Consider the following 22,265-nt stretch of genomic DNA (forward strand, 5'->3'; position numbering starts at 1 on the left):
AAATAACATTTATTAAAAGGTTCCAATATTATTATAAAAACTTTTCATTATTAAAAATATTTTCATCTATGTTCATCTTTAAGTAATAGTAATATAAAAGGAATTAATGTTAGTGACTTAGAAAGGCACTCGGCTCCTTCCAAGATTGCCTTTTAGGTCATTTCCATTTTCTCTAACCTTCATTCTCTTCCAATCTACTGGCTATTTATCTCATTTAAAAGAAGGAAAATAAAATACCTTTATTTAACCCTACTCCCTACTATCCTCTCAACTAACATTTTACATCCTGGACATAGAGTTGGCCCAAGTCTTTTGAGTCATTGTGAATGAGGCTCTTCAGTATTCTGGCATTTGACGCAATCACCATAATGGCATCTTCAAACAGGAGTATCTGGAGGACCTCACCATCTATAAGGGATTCCTTCTTGGACTTGGACTCTGTGCAGGATCTGAGAGGTGAGACAGTGGTATACATCTTTGACAAGTAGACATCTCTCTGTATTATGATATCAATGATCAGGGGGTCATGGAACAAAGTTGTCACTGTTGTGAAATCTATCAAGGAATCTTGTATGATTTTGACATATCCATAAAAAATACCTTGTTAGAACAGAGTTCTTAAGGCAGCATTTTGCTCTACTGAATCAAAACCTTTTTATTGTAAACAGATAATACAGTGAGATCTTATATATGCTATACCTTTCCGTCCCTTGTGTGACTATAAAGATGTGATCCACTATAGATTATCTTTGAAGAAGGGTTGCCTGTTCTCTTCCCAAACCTTCATCAATAAGGCTATCAATAACATGTAGACATTATTTCCACCAAAAAATATAAAGGTGGCAAAGTAGGAATTGAGCCAATAATTCTTGATATTCTCTGGGTTGCTTTTCTGGGGGTAATAATAAAATTTATATATTTCTGTACATCTTTGGTATCCTCCCCTTTTTCAGACACCTTGAAGATGAATGCCTTTAAAATTGTGTTGTGTCCACGATGGACTTCCTTTGTGTATGCTTGGTCTAGGCCATTTGCTATGATCATTTTCACAGTTAAATTCTTAGAAAGTGACATTTATTCTCACTGTCTCCACTTCCTCCCTTCCCATTTGCTTCTCAACCCCATGAAACCTGAGTTCTTATCTCACTCAACAGAAGCTACTCACTACAAGATTACCAATGATCTTGTAGTTACTAAATCCAATCATTTCTCTGCTCTCATTCTTCTTTACCTCTCTACAACATTTTACAATATTGAACACCCTGCTTTTCAGGTACCATTTTGTTCTTTGGTTTATCCTCTTCCCTGCTTCTTATAACTGACTGGTTACTTCTTCTCAATCCCTACTGCTGAATTATTTCCCATATTCTACCCCCTAAATTGGAATCAATGATCATACCTTTGCTGGCACATGTCATAGATAGACAGATACAAATATGTACGCATATGCAAATATATACACATATCTGTATGTGTATATTTATATAATGCATAGTACTTATATGCATATATATACACATATATGCAGCCCTCATATCTTTTTATTTTATATTTTTAATTCAATGTCCTGTAGGCATTTCAAACGGAACATATCCAAAATAAAACTCATCTTTCCCCCTAAACTCACCATTCTTCCAAACTTCATTTCTGTTGAAGGTACTACCATTCTCCAGTCAGTCACCCAGTTGGTTTACCAGGTAACATCCTTGATATTTCATTATCCTTAAATCCTCAGGTTCAATCATTTACCAAATCTGGATTCCAACTTAATAATTTACCTTACATCTTTCCCCTTAACTCCACTCATGTGACTTCTACCCTACTTCAGCCCCTTATCATCTCTTTTCTAGATTGTTTGAAGAGCCTCTTAGACTCAGCTTTCAGTCTCTTCTTGCTCTGAGCTATCCTCCACATGACTGCCAAAATAATCTTCTTGAAGCATGCCTACCCTGCTGAGGAACAATCTAATGGTTTCCTCTATTGACCCTATGCACTGTCCCCTTGCCTCTCCTGCTACAGGTCTTAAATATCTAGGGTATTTTGAGGAGGTGAGCTAGGGATTTGGGAAAAGAAAGATTGGCTCTCTGTCTCCCATCAACATACTCTAGTGTTAGAATCCAGGCAAATAACTAGGCTTAAACGCATCAAATGCTTGTTATTACCCAAAAGAAATACTCATAAAATAGTCCCCTCTTTAAGAAAAATTGGTTTATAAAAATTCTTATTATGAAAGGGATACATCTGGGACTTGTTAATTTTGCAAAAATCTTATTAACTTAGGAAAATGATTAATACTTAGTTCCTTAAAAAGCTATTATGTCCAAGTGAACTTAAATAAATATTCTAAGTATTTTAAACTCATTTATACATTTTGTTTTTATACAATAGACACTTTAAAAATACTTATAGAAATATTTTACAAAGCACACTCCCTAAGGTTTGTTTGCTAACAGAAAGGAGAGATATGTCTTTTAACATTAATTATCACATGAACATTGATCCTTCCTTGTATTTGAACAGTTTTGTTTGATTTCCATGTTGACTTTATTTACATTGTTGTAGTCCATGTGTATATTGTCCTTTTGCCTCTCATTTCTTCACCTCGAAGTTCCTACAAATCTTTCCTTGTTTCTCTGAATCTATCATATTCATTATTCCTTACAATGCTCAATATTCCATTTCACTCAGCATAATTTGTCCAGTTATTTCCCATCATCGGTCACTTATTTGGTTTGTTTTCCAACTTTTGTCTTATTACAAATAATGTTGCTTTGAACTTTTTTTGCGTGTGTGGATTCTTTTTGTGCTGTAAATAACCTACTTCAGATATAGTTTCAGTGTTATTCTCTGTGTCAAAGGCTCTGAGCAATTCAATAACTTCCCTTGCAAAATTTTAAGCATTTAGTAAATGCATAGAAATTCATGATTTTATGTTGAATCCTCTTTTTATGTTATGCTGTGTACATGGAAATATTCTTTTTGTCTTTTTGTATTTAAGTTTGAAATAAATAAATATTTTTTGTTTTTGTTTTTTATTTTTAATTTATTTATTTATTTTTGCTTTTTGGTGAGGCAATCAGGGTTAAGTGATTTGCCCAGGGTCACACAGTTAGAGAATAAGTTGTTTTTCTTTCTTTCTTTCTTTCTTTTTTTTTTTTAAGAAGCCTGTCTTCCTATATTCCCTCTAATAATGAGTTTTCCTCATCTTTTACCATCCATTCTAGAGTTGATATTTGTAATATGCTATCTGAAGGTTATTTTAACTTGCATTTTGCTGCTCATTAGTGATTTTGTTACTGAGTTTTATTATTTTGAAAATTATTTGTATCATCTGACCCTTTATCTACTTAGGAATAGTTTGTAATCTTATATGTTTGTCAGTCTCCTTTTTTTTTTTTTATTGTTACATGCTTATCAGAGGTATCTAATGGAAAAATCTTTCCCCAATCAGAATGGCTCCACACTGCTCTCTCTACATCAAGACCTATCCCTCTCCTATCTATTTTCCACAAGTTACCAAAATAGTGCTCCTAAAGTAGAGATTTTACCATGCCACTCTTCAGCTCAAGAAGCTCCCAGAGTTGCCTTTTACCTCTATGATACAATATAAATTTCTTGGTTGGGCTTTTCAAATTCTTCAAAATGTGGCTTCAGCCTACCTTTCCATGCTTACTATGCATTACTCTCTTTTACATGTTCACCACTTCAACCAAACTAGCCTTCCAGCTAGCTGTTCCCTGTACATGTATTCTATTTCCCATCTCTGTGCCTTTTCACTGGCTGTCCCTCATCCTGGGACACACCTCCTGCTCATCTCCACTTCACAGAATCCTTAGCTTTTCTTCAAAGCTCAGCTAAAGTGCTATTTTCTTGGGGGAGTGTATTCTAATCCCCCAGGTTGATGGCTTCCCCCATCTTCAAAATTACTTTGTATGTCATTTATATCTAATTTTCTTTATATATGTATATGTATATGTATGTGTGTGTGTGTGTGTGTGTGTGTGTGTGTATATATATATATATATATATATATATATATATATATCTTTTCCCAATAGAATATAAGGTACTTGAGGGCCAGAGCTATTTTATTTTTTCTTTGTTTCCCTAGCACCTAATACAATTGCCTATTGAATAAATGAATAAAAACTGACACAACTGTAAGGGAATTAAGAGATGGTTCTCACTAGAGGTTATCAAAGGGTGTGTGTGTGTGTGTGTGTGTGTGCGTGTGAGGGAGTTTTAGACATCACCATCCCAAAAGATAACCTAAGGAATATTGGTAATTACCAACTCATATACCTACTTTCCCACCTCAAAAATGTTTGTGAAAATAATTTATAAATGTATTGAGAATAGTCTCAATGAAGACTATAGGCAGATTTTCCTAAGCAATTTTCCATAATAGAACACATCTTTATAATCATGTAATTGACTGTAAAGTACAGAGAATCTAAGATACCATGGTGTTTATTGTTCGACTATAACAAAATATTGATTCAATAGAGCAAAGCATTGCCTTGAAGACCTTCTTCCAACAATGTGTCTGCATCTCAGATGTAAATCTCATACAAGATTTCATGAAAGATGAAACAATAAAGACAACTTTTTTGCCACTCTCCTGATGATGAATATCAATGGAGACATAGAACAGGGAGACATGCTCACCAAAGGTGTTTGATACTGTCATGGAAGAGTTCCAAAGCAGAGTCCAAGTTGAAGAGGGATTCCCTAAAATGGTGGAGTCCTCCAGATGCTTTGTTTGCAGATGACCTTGTGCTGATTGCATCAACTCTCAGAACATTGCGGAGCATCCTAAATGAGATATGTAGTTACTCAAGAGTTTGACCTAACTATACATAAAGGAAAAAGTAAGTGGAAGAAGAATTCTGATTATCCAAAGTATGATATGCAGGATGATGGACAACCTGTAGCTGTGATCCATCTATATATATACATGGGATAGGAGCTACAAATGGACCATGAACTGGGTTCAGAATTGAATAAGAAGAGAATGGCTTGTCTTGGGGAAATTACATAGGTCTTTTAAGAATCACAACTTCTCCCTGAAATAAAATGTTTCCCTCCTCACTCCTGCCTCTTGGCTTCTCTAACTTCCTTCAAAATTCAGTTCAAATACTATCTTGTGTAGAGGCCTCTTCCTGCCTACCTGCTGGTTGCCTTTGTTATGAGGTTATGTTCCTATACCTATACATACATATCATACTATCATACCATCTATCTATCTTTAAATTTTATTTTTTCCCTTCTATCTACTACCAAATAAAAAAAAAAACAAAAGAGAGAAGGATAAGACTATTGTAGCAAATATGTATAGTCAAGAAAAACAAACTTCTGCATTGACCATATCTAGAAATAAATGTCTCATTCCGCATCTTATCTTTCACCTTTCTATGAGAAGACAGGTAATATGCTTCATGATTGGTCCTCTGGAATTGGAGTAGATCATTTAGATCAGAATTCTGAAATCTTTCAAAGTTGTTTGTCCTTTCAGTTATTCAACTGACTCTGCTCCCTTCACTGTGTATCAACTCATACAAATCTTTCTGGATTTTTCTAAAACTATCATTTCTTACGGCAAAATATTATTTCATTATATTAGCGTACCATAATGTGTTCAACAGTTTCTAGCTCTTTGCAAGTGTACAAAGAGAGTCTATAATTACTTCTGTCCATATGGGTCCTTTTCCTCTTTATTTGATTCCTTTGGGGGTGTAGGCCTCGTAGAAGCATGTAAGTTTAGTCACTTTTGGGGCATAGTCTCAAATTGCTTTCCAGAATGGCTGGATCAAGTTATAGGCTCCACCGGTAATGTATTCATGTAGTTATTTTCCTGTAGTTCCTTCAACAATTAATTTAACCAATTAAAATGCTTTAATTTGCTTTCTATAACTGTTAATGATTTGGAGAGTATTTACATATGGGTAATGATAGCCTGGGTTTCCTTCTTTAAAAACCACTTCTTCATGTCCTTTGATAATTTCTTAATTCAGGAATGGCTCTTAGAAGTTGAATGAGTTCTTTAAGGAAATGAGACCTTTTAAAAGAGAAATTTGCTGCAAAATTACCCCTAATTGTTTCCATCCTTAGTTGCATTGGTTTTATTCATGAAAAAAACCCTTAATTTTACGTGTAATAAAAATTGTCAATTTTGTTCTTTGTTATCCTCTTTCTACCTTGCTTAGTCATAAACTCTTCCACATTCATAGATCTGAAAGGTAATTTTTTCCTTGATCCTTTTTTTTTTAATGATGTGATCTTTTATAGCTAAATAATGTCAAGTCAATAAGTCAGTAAGCATTTATTAAGTACTTACTATATGCCAGGACTATGCTAAGCACTGGGAAGATAAATAGAAACAAAAAGAATGACAGTCCCTTCCCAAGCAACTTTCATTCTAATGGGAGAAGACAACACATACAAGGAAGATGAAGGAAATGGGAAGAAGGCAGGGATGTGCTAGAGCCAATTCGTACCAGCTTGCAAGGCTCAATTGTTAAATTTTCATTGTGTGCATTTAGTCCTTAGAAACCAGCAAAAGCTACAAATCAGGAATTGTTTCATTGTCTAGACTTAAAGTATCAGAGAAAATGTTATTGATGCAGATTAAATTTAAAAGAGATTAGTGTGTACATTTCCCCCCTGAGAAAACAAGTTTTTGAACATTTTCCAGCACATCCATGGCAGAAGATAACCTTGCTTGGGGGATGGCAGAAATAGAAGTCTGTAGAGTAAGGAGCAAGGCCAGAAAGGAATAAAGGAGTGAATGTGGCCCAGTCTGGGCTTCCTTAAAATGAAGGTTCTGGGAGAAACAGACCAATCAGAGTAAGGGGCCACAGGGCAGAGGGATTCTCCAGGATGAGAATGCTTCTAGGGAATGATGGAGGAAAATATCCAGAGAATCAGCAGTGGGGTCCAGAGAAGAATGGAGGAGTGAACCTTGAATCTGCCACATTATGTGGTGTGAAGTGTTCATTTATATATAATTTCTCCAAGTCTGCTTTTCATTTTTTCCAGTCCTTTTTTTTTGGTCAGATAGTGAGTCTTTACCCTTAGTAAGACATGGGGTAAGCTCAGGTGTTTAGGTATGTTGAACAGTAGACTATGAGGTTGATTTCATTCTATAAGTTGAATACCTATTCCATTCCAATGATTCATTCCATACCCCCCTCCCCAGCATCAAATCATGATTAATTCTTTGTAGTGTAGTTTGAGATCTGCTTTTGCTAGGCTCCTTTCCTTTCCATTAAAAAAAATGTTTCCCTTGAAATTCTTGAACTTTTATTACTCCATATGAATTTAGTTATTTTTTCTAGCTCTACAAAATACTCCTTTGGTAATTTGATTGGCATGGCACTGTATAAGCAAATTAATTTAGGTAGGTTTGCTATTTTTATTATATTGGCACAGTCTACCCATGAACAATTAATGTCTCCAATTATTGAGGTCAGTCTTTATTTCCCTGGAGAGTATTTTATAATCATACTCATATTGTTTCCATATGTCTTGGTAGATGGTCTCCCAAGCATTTTATTCATTTTGTAGTTATTGTAAATGGAATTTCTTCTTTATATCTCTTCCTGCTGCTTTTTGTTGGTTATGCATAAAATGGCCAATGACTTATATGGACTTATTTTATATCCCAAAATTTTGTTGAATTTATTAATTGCAATATATTTCAATTGATTCCCTAGTTTTATCTGATAGTCATACTATCTGCAAAATATGATAATTTCATTTATCACCTATGTTTATTCCTTCAAATCTTTTTTTCTTTTCTTTTTGCTATAGCTAGTATTTCTAGTACTTTATAAAATATTAGTGGTGATAATGGATATCCTTGCTTTACTTAATCTCAGTGGAAAGATTTCTAGTTTATTACAATTACATATATATTATATTAATCAAAGGTCTATCAATTTCTATGCTTTTAGTGTTCTTTTAAAAATATAAATGGGCACTGTATTTTTTTAAAAAGTTTTTTTCTGCATCTATGGACATATTCACAACATTTCTGTTCTTGTTATCATTAGGTTTTATTTTATTTATAGTTTTCCTAATATAGAATCAAACCTGAATTCCTGGCATAAATCCAATCTAGCAATGACTTTTTTGATATGGTGCTATAAACAATTTGCTAATCTTTCATGACGCTTAATAGACATCTTAAACTAATGTGTCCCAAATGGAACTCATTATCTACCCCTCCCCCCACAAATTCCTTTTACTTTAGAAGGCAACATCATCCCCTCAGTCCTTGAAGCTTACAACCTAACAATAAACTGTTCTTTGAATGTTTGATAGAATTCATCTGTAAATTCATTTGTTACTGTTTTTTAAAAGATATTATTTATGGCTTTTTCAATTTTTTCCTGCAGTTATGGATTATCTGAATTTTTAAATTCTTATACTGTTGGTCTGGGCATTTTATATTTTTTTGTAAATATGCATTTTCTTTCAGTTGGTTGTATTGGCATGTAGTTGGGCAAAACTGTTTCTAGTAACTTTCTCTGCCTCTTCTTAATTTGTTTTGAATTCTCATTTTTCATTTTTGGTGCTAATAATTTGGTTTTTCTACTTTCTTATTAATCAGATTAGCTAATAGTTAATCTATGTGTTCCCCCCAAAGTCAGTTCCTAGTCTTATTTATTAATTCAATGATTTCTTTTGCATTCAGTATTATTAATATATTCTTTGATTTTCAAAATTTTTGTGGGGGGCTTCATTAAGGTTTTAAAATTTGTTGGTTTTCTAGTTGTCATATGCCCAATTTTTTGGCATATGAAATCTGTTCCTTCTCTCTTTTTTTAGTGGAGACACTTGGCAATTTTAAATTTTTCTATAAAGGCTGCTTTGGCTGTATCCTACAAATTTGTTATTTTCTCACAATTTTCTTTGATAAAATCACCTATTTTTTCTTACAATTTGTTCTTTAACATACCATTTCCTTAGGATTAAATTATTTAGTCTCTAAATTTTAACCTTTTTTTTGTTGTTGTTGTTGCTTTTTGGCTAGGCAATGGGGTTAAGTGACTTCCCAGAGTCACACAGCTAGTAAGTGTCAAGTGTCTGAGAACAGATTTGAACTCAGGTCCTCCTGACTCCAAGGCTGGAGCTCTATCCACTGTGCCACCTAGCTGCCCCTAACCCTTCTTCAACTGCTTTTTACTGAATATAATTTCTATTTCATTGTGGTAAAGAAAGGATGTGTTTAATATTTCTTCTTTCCTTATCTATTAATACTCTCTTGTTTCTAAGGTTTTTATGCAATTCATTGCAAATTTTTGTAAATTCTGTATGTGTATATATATATATATGTGTACATATATATATATATATATATATATATATATATATATATATATATATATATATATTTGTAGATTAAGAGCCTGTAAGCAGAAAAAAAATAGAATTGTAATGGAATAAAGGATTTCTAAGCAGTCTTAAAAGGCCAGAACTAAATAGGCGTTTTGAAATGTAAATGCGTGCACCAAGAGAAATATGGGAAATCAGACATATTTGTTTGATTGAAAGAGAATATGTGGGGATAAATTGTTTACATGTTAATAAAGAGATAAGAAACAAAAAACTTCTCTGAACTTTAATATCTTTAAGAGTCATAAAGAAGCTAAAATGATAATAGGTTTATGGATGGTTTTGTTTTGTTTTCAATAGAAGACCAAAATTGGAGGAAAAGGGGACAGTGCTGGGTAGGAAAGGCAGAATAACCAGGTGGATATCACCATTATATAATAGCAGTACATAAGATGAAGACCACATTCATAAACACTCAAACACACACAAATTTTCCTCTATAAATGTATTAAACTCAATAGGGAAGCAGTAGGGGAAAGAAATGGAGTGGGGGTAGAATGAAATATGAAAAAGGGCAGGATCAGTAAGGGAGCAGTCAGAAACAAAACAAACTTGAATATTGTGGATAAGAATATAAAGGGAGGATAAAAGGAAGAAAGAATAAGAACCCAGGATGAGAAGCAAAGAGAAAAGAATAAATGCAGCATAGAAGCAAGTGGTTTTTTCACATGTAAGATCATAAGTTTCAGTAAAATGACTTCTCTTCTACCACCTCCTTTTTTTGTGAAGGAGGTTGTGAGAGAAAAGAGAGGAGAAATTACAAGAATACATACAGGATGAAGGGAAATACACAATTAACAATCATGATTGTGAATGTGAACGGGATTGACTCATCTATAAAATAGAGAATAGCCAAGTGGTTTAGAAGTCAGAATCCCACAATATGTTGTTTACAAGAAATACATTTGAAACTCAAAGATCCTTATGCAGTCGGAATGAAGTGCTATTAAAAAATATGTTATGCTTCAGTTGAACTTAAAAAAAAAAGGAGGGCAGTAGTCACGAATTCAAATAAGGCGATAGTAAATATAGATAAGGTAAAAAGAGATAAGCAGAGAAATTGAATTTTACTTATAGGCAACATAGATAATCAACATCAATAATTAGTACATCTGTACCTAATATAAATACCCAAATATTTAAAATGAAATTTCATTAAGCTGAAGGGAAAATTGGAAGATAAAATTATAATAATGGGGTACTTTAAAATACCTCCTTTTAGACCTAGACAAATCTAATCAAAAGATAAATAAGAAAGAAGCTAAAGACTTTGTTAACACTTTAGAAAAAATAGAGATGATAGATCTCTAGTGATTAGGAATACAAAGGAATTTATATACCTCTCAGATGTATATGACACCTTTACAAAAATTGAACATGAACTGGGGCATAAGGACCTTACCCAAAAAGTGTAGAAAAGCAGAATTACTAAATACATCATTCTCTGATTATAATAATGCAAGAAAAATTCAACCCAATATTCATAAATGTCCCTTAAAGAATCAACAAGTAATTGGAGATTAAAGAACATAATTATAAAGTACTGGTGAGTCAAAGAACAAATTGCAGAAACAATAAAAAATTTAATCAAATAAAATTACAATAATGAGACAACAGATCAAAATTTATGAGATGCAACTCAAGCATTTCTTAGATGAAATTTACATTTCAATCCTTTTGCCAACAAAAGAAAGAAGAAAACAAATTGGACATCTGATTAAACAGTTAGCTTCTTAAATTATTCCTATCAGAAATGAAAAATAAAGATGTATTTAAAATGGAAGAAGAAATACAGGAAATTTTAGAACCTTTTTGTCCAATTATACCCTAATAAAATTGTGGAGGAAACAAATGAATACTTATAAAACTCTTCGGTCCAGCTATATCATTACTAGGCTTATACACTCAATGAGCTCAAAGAAAAAAGAAAAACACCCTATATGTACAAAAATATTTACAGTAGCCTTTTTTGTAGTAGAACTATAAACTAAAGGGGTGTCCATTTATTGGGTAATAGCTGAACAAATTATGGCATATGAATGCAATGGAATATTACTTATCATATGAAAGATGAAATGAATGGTTTCAGAGAAATTTAGGAACTATCAGAGGTGGGGAACCTGTAACCTTGAGGCCACATGTGGCCTTGAGGATGCAGGTTCCCCACCCTGTAAAACTGATGCAGAGTGAAGTGAGCAGGCTCAGGAGAACAATTTTTAGAAAAATATCTTTTAAAAATGAGAACTTTGATCAATACAATGTTCAACTATGCTGACTGATGAAGCATGCTGCCCATTACATGACAGAGATGAGATAAACTCAAAATTCGTAAGAAAGAAATACATTTTGGACATGATAATGCGATAATTTATTTTGATTTATTATGTATATTTGTTACAAGGGCTTTTATTTATTTATTTTTACTATTTTTTTCCAGCAAGAAGAGTAGGAAGATGAGCATGAATAGGGACAGGGTATGGAAATAAAAACTAAATAGGGTCACTGAGATATTTTTTAATACAGAAAAGAGAGCAGGAGGATGGCTACACAGAAGTACATAAAAGCAGAAAAGCATTGAGAGCTATGGGTTGAAATTACATAATTAAAAAGAAAAACAAGCTAGACATAATAAAGCTCTTTAGTTTCAGGTACAATTTTCTTCCCCCCCCCCCCGTTCTAATATGTATATGGAAATGCCCAAGTTCAAGATAAAAAAAAATAATTGAATTTTGAAGAGAGGTAATATGAGGAAGGCACTCAGTGTGCTTATGAAAAGAAAATAATGAGAATCTCCTAGGCTAGAGAATCATGAATTTGTTTCACTCTTCATTTTTTGGAAGAAATAACTGAATCTATTTAATTACAGATCTCTTGAAGTATTGTGATATATGATCATTTCTCTTTCACATCTAATCACTAATTCTTCCCATGTCTATAATTATGAAAAATACTACCTTCCATTTCCCTTTAGTTTCTTTATGATATAACTTTTTATGAATAAATTATTCATTTGTCTGGAATTTATTGTAGCACAAGGAATAAAATGCTGACCTACACCAATTTTTCCACCACATTACTATCAGTTTTCTTAGCATCCTTTGTCAAATAGAATCTCCATAGTAGCTTAAGTTCTTAGGTTTTTCTAACATTAGATCACTATTCACATTTTCCCTAGGTTTTTCTCATTTAGTGTATTCCACTGATCTTTTAATTTTTGAATCCAGAAACACATAGTATTGATAATTGTTACTTTGTATTATAATTTGAGATCTGGTTCCAAAACCCTGGAATGTAGAAAGCACTTACTAAATGTTGTTGCTCTATTGCTTCATTTTTTCTTTCATTAAATATCTTGGTATTATTGAATACTTCCAAATTGATTTTTAAAAATTATTTCATTTCATATAGCATTCCTCTGTAATTTATTTTTTTACACTAAACATAGAGTAATTTGAGTAGTATTATTTTTTAGTATATTAGTATAGCCTATCTATGAGCAGTAAAGATTTCCATTTCTTTGGATCTTCTTTTATTTCTGTTAAAAATAATTGTTTTCTATTTATGTATATATAAGTTTTGCCTGTCTCTTGATATGTTAATTCCTATATATGTAGTATATATACATTTTTAATTTTTAAAATCTCCAATCTCTTCCTTCAGGGTTTTGTTAGCAATATACAGATAGGCTGATTCTGCCTCCTCCCCACTCCTGATTTTATTCTTTAACCTGTCAGAACTTATTGGAGCTGTAAATTATCTTGATTAATTTTTCATTCATTGTTTCACAGGCAAAAATTTCTCTATCTGAAGGCAATATATTGCTTTACTTAAACAATGAATGAAAAAATAATCAAGATAATTGGCTATGTTTATTCTCTCAATTTTTTTCCTTTTTTTTCTTGATTTATCTAGGATTTCTTCAGGTAGGTGGCACAGTGAATAGAGTACTGGCTTTGCAGTCAGGAATTCTGTTGCTGTTGTTGAGCTCATGTCAGATTCTTCTGGGTTTTCTTGGCAAAGATACTGGAATGATTTGCCATTTCATTTTCCAGGAAGCAGGGTTGAGGGACTTGCCCAAGGTCATACAGCTAATAAGTGTCTGAGGCTGGATTTGAACTCAGGAAGATATTTATAGCAGCTCTTTTTGTGATGGCTAACAATTGGAAATCAAAGGGATGCCCATCCATTGGGGAATGCCTAAACAAGCTGCGGTGTATGATTGTAATGGAATATTATTATGTTATAAGAAATGATAAGCAGGATGGTTTCAGAAAAACCTGGAAAGACTTACATGAACTGATGCAAAGTGAAGTAAGAAAAACCAGGAAAATGATATACACAATAACTACAAAAATGTAACTTAAAAGAACAACAACCACAAAACAATAAGAAATAAATGATGTAAAATTTTCAAGAAGATGCTTGGCCCCCAAAAAAAGATATGAAAATATATCTTCCCCCATTCCTTTTTACAGATGTGGAGGGATGCACACAGGTATGGAACATTGTATATATTATCATAATTTTAAATGATTTGATCAATTTTGCTGATTTTCCTCTTCTTTTTTTTTAAAGCCCTTTGTTATTAGGGATGACTTTCTGGAAGAGGGAGGGAGGAATACAGGGGAAAATTTAGGTGACATAAAAACAAAAGGTATCAATAAAATTGTTTTAAAAGAACCTACATATGCAAGGCTTTGTGCTAGGTACTGAAAAATAATTATAGTCTTTGTTTCCCATTCAATAATCATTCAAGTTCTACCATATGTAACTTTTGTAGCATTATGAATAGATCTTTTACCTCCCCTCCCCCATCTTTCTGAAACAGTAGGAAAGTCTTCAAAAGGCAAAATGAAATGACCAACAATTCTTGTTTTCTGATCTAGTTCTTAAAATTCATTTAGCTTTTTCCTTATTGATTCAATATTATGATGTTTGAAGCAAATATTTACTATTGATATTGTTTCATTATCTATGATGTCTTTAACATTTTTTCTCTTGATTATATTGCAGCATATTTACTGTTACCTCATCTAAGATGATGATAGAAATAATCTCTCCCTTCATTTTAACTATTAGTCTCTATTTTGTTCATGTTTCTTGTAAACAGAAAATTGTTGAGGTTTGATTTCTAATCTTTTCTTCCACTTTCGTAAATTTTTATGGGTGAATTCATCCTATTTACATTAAATGATTATGATTAAGTTGTTTTTGTTTACTTGTTTGTTTGTTGGACCCATCATTTCTGAGGGTTGAGAAGTCCTCATGAGCACACTCCCTGTATAAATGCGGATTGGTATCTGTTTTACAATATAGTCAGGAAATTTCTTGGGACACTGAGATTAAATGACTTGCTCCAGGTTATACACTTAATATATGTCAAAGGTGGGACTTGAATCCAGGTTTTTCTTGGCTTTAAGGATGGTTTTCTATCTCATGATATTTGATAGTATAGCAAAATCCAATTTTTCTTTCATTTTATATTGTTTGGAGTAGCCATTTGCAAGTATCACTGAATTTTCTTTCTATATGATCTTCCTCCTAGGCTTATGTAATTTTTTCCCTTTGAAATCATTTTGTAGTTTTACAATCACATTTCTTGGTAAGTTGAATCAGGGGCTCCTTTCTGGTGATATGTTATGCATTACTTTAATCTCCATTTTGCCATTTAGTTCCAATAGTTCCAAGCAATTTTCTTTTATGATTTTCCCGTAATAATGATATTAATGTTTTCCCCTTTGATTTTTTTTTGGAATCCAATGATTCTTAGATGATTTATCAGACTCCTATCTTTCTAGTTTGACTATTTTTTACTATAGATATAGTAGTACATGGTCTTCCAATGTTGCTATTTTTTGATATTTCTTTAATATTTCTTGTTATATCATTGCATTGTTGGGTAATTTTCCCTCAGTTTTTAGGCTCTTAATTTGTTTGCTAAGTTTGTCTAGCTTCTGCTCTAAGCCATAAAGTTTCCTGTCAAGTTTTTCATTATGAGCTCTGATTTCATTTCTTATGAAAGGGTCACAAGATGATAGATCTAGAGGTGGAAGGGAACATAGAGGCCACCGACAGCAGTATCATTTTGCAAATTAGGAAACAGAAGCCTAAGGAAGTTAAATGATTTGTCCAAGGTCACCTAGGTAGTGTCACAGGTGAAATTTGAACACTGATACTCTGACTTGAGAGTCACTGCTTTCCCCACTGTACTAGCTGCCTTTTACAATTATTATATTAAACCTTCCAACCACTCCTAGGGTTCTTGTAGTCTTTCCATTCTACTTTCAGGAGAACTAGTTGTAATCATTTAAAAATAACTCTTCTGGAATTTTCTCTTGGCATTCTCTTGCTTTATAGTGTTTCTTCACTATATGAGTATTTTGTTTTTTGGTGGGTTTTTGTTCATCTCTTTAGTTTCTCTATTGTTTTTCCTTCCAATGGTGCTTTTTTCCCTATCCAATTTTTGTAGTTTATTTTTTGTTTTTAATTTATTTAAATCATTATTAGATGTTTTGAGGTAATGAAAGAGTTGAGAGTAAATAAAATCTCTCATTAAGCCTGATTCTTGAAGTCCCTTCTGATTTAATCTAAAATATGCACATTCTTGAGGAAATATCTTTTGAAGATAGTGAAATATTCAATATACATACATGGCAGAAACTAAGTACACAACTGTTCGTATAAACATGTTATCCTAAGGCTGGAAGAATCACTGAAGAGTATAGTCTAATCTTCTGCCTTAAGAAAAGAATAATTCTTAAGTATTCCATGGGGATAATTTCCATTGTTTTTAAAAATTCCAGAGAAAGAAATTCCAGAGGCTCCCTCCTTAACCTTTAAAAATATTTAACAAACCCCAATATCAAGAAATTCTTCCTTGTTAAACAAGAATCTACACACTGCAGATTAGGCCCACTTGGAAATAACATCATTAACAGCAGGATTGTGAACAATAACAAAAAATGGGAGAGATATAATATAGTAAATATATCTGTATGACTTTGGTGGTCTACCAATGATGGTAAACAAATGTTTTGGGGAAGTGCTAAGTTACTTGGTTACGTGCAAGAGTTAGTTTCTTAATGTGAGAACTGCTCTTTCTGAACAAAATATTATTCAAATAAGTGTTTGAAGGTAATGTTTCCAGACAAAAATCACCTTCTAATTTATTGTTACTGGGTCACAAATAAATGTTGAAAAAATTATATAGAACAAAGATGTTTGGGACTAAGTCCTGATTTATTCTTCTATTATAGCACAACTTTGAAGGTAGGATATTAAAAGGGGACAAGAAATAGATCACTTCATCAAACCTTGTCTTTCCTCTACAGCATCATATTGAATAATAGTACTAAGGGGGAAGAAAATAATAGCCACACATTTGGAAAGGCTCTTAGAGATCATTTAGTTCAACCAATAAATCAATAAGCATTTATTAAGCACTCACTAAGGGGATAAAAAGACAAAAGTGGAACAGCTCTTGTTCTCAAGAGCTTATGTTTTACTGAACATTCAGCTTGCTCATTTTACAAATGACAATAAATTCAGGAAAAGTTAGGTGATTTTGCCAGAGATCCCCACATATCTGGGACCAGAAGCTAGGTACCTCCTGATATTCAGTCCAATGATCTTTCACTATCACATGCTGCTAAGATGATTTAGATTAAACAGTACAAAACAATATGAACATATTTGCTTTGCATACATATACCTGAATAAGCAATTATGTCGCAAGACCTGGAACGCATTCCTTCTGCATCTCCAACTTGAAGACTCCTTCCATTCCTTCAAGATTTATCTCAGTGAAGCCTCCCTTCAGAGTACTCTTTTGCAAATTTTCCTTGACCACTTTCCTTAGAGTTGTCCTTGGTTCCCATCAAATTATCCTACATTGTATGTTTGTAACATATCGTATTTTACCCAATCATGTGTAAGCTCCTTGAAGGTAGGGAATGTATCTCCTTCATAGTAGGCACTTTATAAATGTTTGCTGAGTTCAACTAATAGTACTTAGCACTTGTTTGGTTTAAATAGTATTTTGTATCTTCTCTGCCCTCACTCTTTGCAAACAGTGGTGAAATAATTATTTAAAAACCTGAAAAACCCTCACATTGAATATCACTATAGAAAATAAGAGTAAGAACCTACTTCAAATTCAGGAAGTCCCTACTGTGTTGGCCAACTAAAAATGGAAAATATTCTTGTGACCTTGAATTTCACAAATCTTTTGTTGGTTTATTATAGTTCCATGAGTTTCACTCTCTTAATTGATGATGATAATGATGATAATTGCTACTGATATAGTCCCTTTAAGTTCCATAAAGCATTTACATATTTTATCCCATCTGAGCCTTACAACAAAACCACAGATCATTATTCCCATTTTGTGGATGAAGAAATTAATGTTCAAAGAGTCATTTGTTCCTGGTCACAAAACTACTATTAGAGGAAGAATTTAAAGCCAGATCTCCCTGATTCCAAGTCCAGAGTGCTATTATTCATTATTCCACAGGATTTACCAAAAGTTAATGGGTAAACTGCTTTCATGCCAAATAAACAGAGCTATCAAGATTGGCATATGATCCCTAAAGATGAGGGTTCCTTCCAAAGGCTGACAGGAAATGTCTTATTGTCTTTTGGGATAGTTCAACCATAGAAGATGCCTTTGAAATACAATTTCAGGAAGCTGCATGGGATGGGATAAAATCAAGGATTTCTAAAAAGCTAATATTCTACAGCCTGTGTCCTTGACCTAATGTTGCTAGTATGACTTTATAAAATGAAACATGTGTAAATTTTTCAGGAGAGGAAAAAGAGCTGTTTCTCTGGAGGGCTTAGGAGAACCACATGCTGTGTTTGTATGAATTGTAGAGATAGTAATAACTTTGATTTTTTAACAGTTTTGGCTTTGCAAAATGCTTTCATTAAAAGTATATGAAGTAACTTAACCCTTCTCAGCAATACAAGGATCTAAGACATCTCCAAAGGCCTCATGATGGAAAATGCTATCCACAAAGAAGAAATAACTATGGAGTTTGAATGCAGATCGAAGCATACTATTTGCTATTTTTTTTCTTCTGTTGTGTTTTGTTTCTTCTTTCTGGTGGTTCCTCCTATTAGTTCTAATTCTTACTTACAACATCACTAATGGGAAAGTATGTTTATTCGGAATGTATATATATAGCCTATATCAGATTGCACACTGTCCTGGGGAGGGAGGTAGAGAGGGAGGGGGAGAAAAATTTAAAACTCAAAAGCTTATGGAAGTGATTGTTGATAAATCAAAATAAATAAAGTATATGAGGTAGATGGGTGAGTTAGTCATATTTTGTTAATTAATTCTGGTTCTGTGTTTGTGGCAATGTGTTGTCTTAGATAAAAGATCTTTCTCTTTTCAGCAATGAATGTCCAGAAACTATAGAAAGAAAGAAAGTAGTGCCCCTTGGTCAAAAGAGTTAGCATGGCACGGTATCTCTCTTGAGAACTTTTTCCTTAATCTGTCAGTTACTTGGAAAAATAAAAAAAAATCATTATTTAAGATATTGTCTATTTTCGGGTTTGAAAACATATGATTCAAATCAAACACTTCTTGTAATATGTCATCTAGGGGAATACCACAACCCACCAAAGTCTTTAGGGTTCATAGAAATTTGGCTTTTGCCTGGACTAAAGGGGATTGGGGACCAATAGTCTGTGGAATGTGAGCTAAGTACTGTAATAGCTGAGCCCTGAAACTGAGGATAGGAAAGGCAGGACCAGTGAGTCTGAAACTCTCTTATAGCCGCTAATACTAACAAGTATTAAGATTCATGCTATGACTTGCACTGATACAATCAGAAAGAGCAAAGTAAAAGTTCAAACCTACAGAAGGTCCTGGCTTTCCTCTCATCCCTGGTGGTCCTGGCAAACCAAGAGCTCCCTAGAAGAAAACAGCAATTCAGGAAAGAGACCAATCATCACACCACAAAAGGCAGCTATGGCATTATTTGCGACTGACATGTACAAAATATATCACAGCATTTGGAACATTTGAGATATGTTTCAACAAGGCAATTTAAAACACGCTGGTTTTTCATTCAGATGTTGTCATATACTAACACAAAATGGTATAAAAACATCTGGGGTCAAAAGAAGATTAGAAAAGCAAAAAATTCAGGCTTACATCATCTTAACAATTTTTATAAACTAGTGAATTTGTTGTCCAAATCATGTAAGGGCTTCATTTACTGATAAACTTAATGAAAGGTACATATTATGCCTTTATAAAAAAAATTATATTTCACTGAATTTTGTCAATTTATGTAGAAATTATTCCACAAAAATTACCTTATCTCCAGGATACCCCGGTTCTCCTGGCTCTCCTGCAATGCCTTGTTCACCCTAAACAATATGGTATTATACATAGGCAGACACTGAATTTAAAATAATGTATTTGCAAAGACAACAGTATTATGAAGAGAAAATTATCAATTCAACTGAACCACATGTGAATCTTTCTCTGATCCACATAGTACTGAAAAGCATCCATAAGCAAGATGGAAATATGACTAAGGGTTTAAGTGAAGGCAAATAAATGGAAAAGCTGTTTTGAAAAACATTTTTTGAAGGTGAAAGAACTAAAAAAGGGGTTTTTTTAAAGTAAAATTTGAGAGGAAGTGAATTATCTCTATGGTAATGGAAATATTTAGATCACCTTATCACCTTTGATTCCAGGTTGCCCCATATTCCCTGGAAGACCCTAGGGGGAAAAATATTTTGACTGTCATTCTTGCAAACATAAATCAGTCAAAGAGGGATATCACTTAAACAAGCAAAACCATACCATAGGCCCAGGAATCCCAGAAGGTCCACTTGCTCCCATGGGGCCAACAGCGCCCTGCAAGGCAATTTAAAAAAATGAGTCCTATTAAGTGTCCAGGAAGATTATGAACAACATATGGTTCAATGAACCCTTGGCTTTGGTCAAATTAATTTGTCCCCTCAGACATTCTAGCTGAGGTGGTAGTGGCAGGGGCAGTGCATTTGGAATCTGAATATCCAGGTTCAAATCCTCATTCCTCTACTACTTCTGTGATCTTGAAAAGACAGCGAACATCTCTGGGTCTCAGTCATCTAGTCTAGAATGTAGGTGACTGCATAACATTCCTTCCAGCTTGAACATCTGCAATACTCTTGGTCTGTCCAAATCCTACCTGTCCGTGAAGATCCTCCAGGAAGCCCTGGGCTATCTTAGACCATAATCAATTTTTATTTCTTCTAATCTCCCATAATGTTTCCTGTTACTATCCCTCATTTGGTAATTAAATTACATGCACTGCCCTGTGACATTTCTGTAGTCGTCTGAGCTATGATTTGACTTTTCTAGCATCATTAAGCCATATTATAAGTTATCATATATGATTTCTTCTGGAATCTCTTAGTTCCATGAACAATAAATACTTATTGATTTGATTTAATCCTAGTATTTTATTCTGCCACTGGATAATCAAACATATGAGGATGATCCAGCTTCAAAGTTGGATTCAGTAAGAAAAAAAAGTTCTCTTTTGGACATTTTTCAAAGTTCTAACATAAAATTCTTCACCACCAATGTTCTCCATACTTCTATATCTCTGTATGAGCTTCCAGTTGATTTGTGAAATTGATACAAAGAACCAATTACTTATTTCCTGGTATTCTAAACCTTCATCAGATGGGGATCTCTCTTTTAGGTTTGATGTGTATTTGCTCTACTTAAATTTAAGTAGAGGATTTTGCCTAGATTTCTCCTGTTCCTCCAGTCACTTTTTACCCTGTGATATTCTCACCTGTTTACTATAATTCCTTACAGATCCTGGGTCCTTTTTTTTTAAATCTCTATATCCCTAACAAGAGAGGTAGGGTAGCAGAGTGGATAGTGAACCAGCTCTGAAGCCAAGAAGACCTAAGTTCAAGCATCACCTCTGACAAACAGTGGCTGTGTGACTTTGAAAGAGACTTAAACTCCAGGTGCTTTAGGTAACACAGTAAGACTAAGTTGCAGAGAATTTGCTGACTTGCATTGGTAGATGAAGTTTCTTCATTCAGAAGCAGCCAGATTGGGGCAGCTGGGGAGGTGCAGTGGATAGAGCACTGGCCCTTGTGTCAGAAGGACCTGAGTTCAAGTATGATTTCAGACACTTACTTAGCTGTGTGTCCCTAGGCAAATTATTTAACCCTGACTGCCTCAAAAGACCAAAAGAGCAAAAAGAAACAAAAACATAAGTAAACTGATTCAAATTATAGGTCTAGGGCTTAGAATTGTGAACATAGTAGGTTTTTTAATGACTGTTTATTGAAGTGATGGTACTTTAACCGAGGCCAAAATAGACACATAAGTGTCCCTTTTCTACTGAATGTTATCTCTACTATCACTTTTTTGTAAAAGAAAAAAAAACTTTTAAAAGATGCCTTTTTCATTCTATAAAAGTTTCTGTGCTACTTCCCAATATAATAGGGCAATTTCAACAATATATAACTGCATAAAACAACATTTAAGAATGGAAAATTTGACAGAGATATTGAGAAATACTATGCTTGAGACAGCTTTGTTTCTGGGTAAGTCCTAATGTGAAGTAAAACTAAGATAGATTGTTTCCAACATGTTTAATCCTGAAATACACATGACAGTGGGAAGGAAAAGGGTAATACTTTCCAGCTTGTTAAAATAGATATGCTATGATAATACATCATTACTTGTACATCCAAAAATTTGTCAATTGGGAGCTTGTTTTCTCAAAATTACAGTAGCAAGTTTATTCAGAGTTCAAGATGTTCAAAAGCTAACATCCATAAAACACAATGGGCTGAAAGAATATTATGATAAGTCTTTGAAAATTATAAAGCTA

The 22,265-nt window shown here is 33.4% G+C and overlaps 1 protein-coding gene across 1 annotated transcript in view; it reads right to left on the reverse strand.

Moving 5' to 3' along the window:
• Positions 1 to 22,265, reverse strand: part of COL24A1 (collagen type XXIV alpha 1 chain) — a 353,333-nt gene that overhangs the window by 219,671 nt on the left and 111,397 nt on the right. The window contains 4 exon segments of the mRNA XM_078155798.1: positions 19,265 to 19,318; positions 19,726 to 19,779; positions 20,093 to 20,137; positions 20,222 to 20,275. Coding sequence (XP_078011924.1) covers positions 19,265 to 19,318; positions 19,726 to 19,779; positions 20,093 to 20,137; positions 20,222 to 20,275 — 207 coding nt within the window.

The sequence above is a fragment of the Phascolarctos cinereus genome, unplaced genomic scaffold (assembly GCF_003287225.1).
Source record: "Phascolarctos cinereus isolate Bilbo 61053 unplaced genomic scaffold, phaCin_HiC Scaffold_5;HRSCAF=322, whole genome shotgun sequence".
NCBI classification, from domain to species: Eukaryota; Metazoa; Chordata; class Mammalia; order Diprotodontia; family Phascolarctidae; genus Phascolarctos; species Phascolarctos cinereus.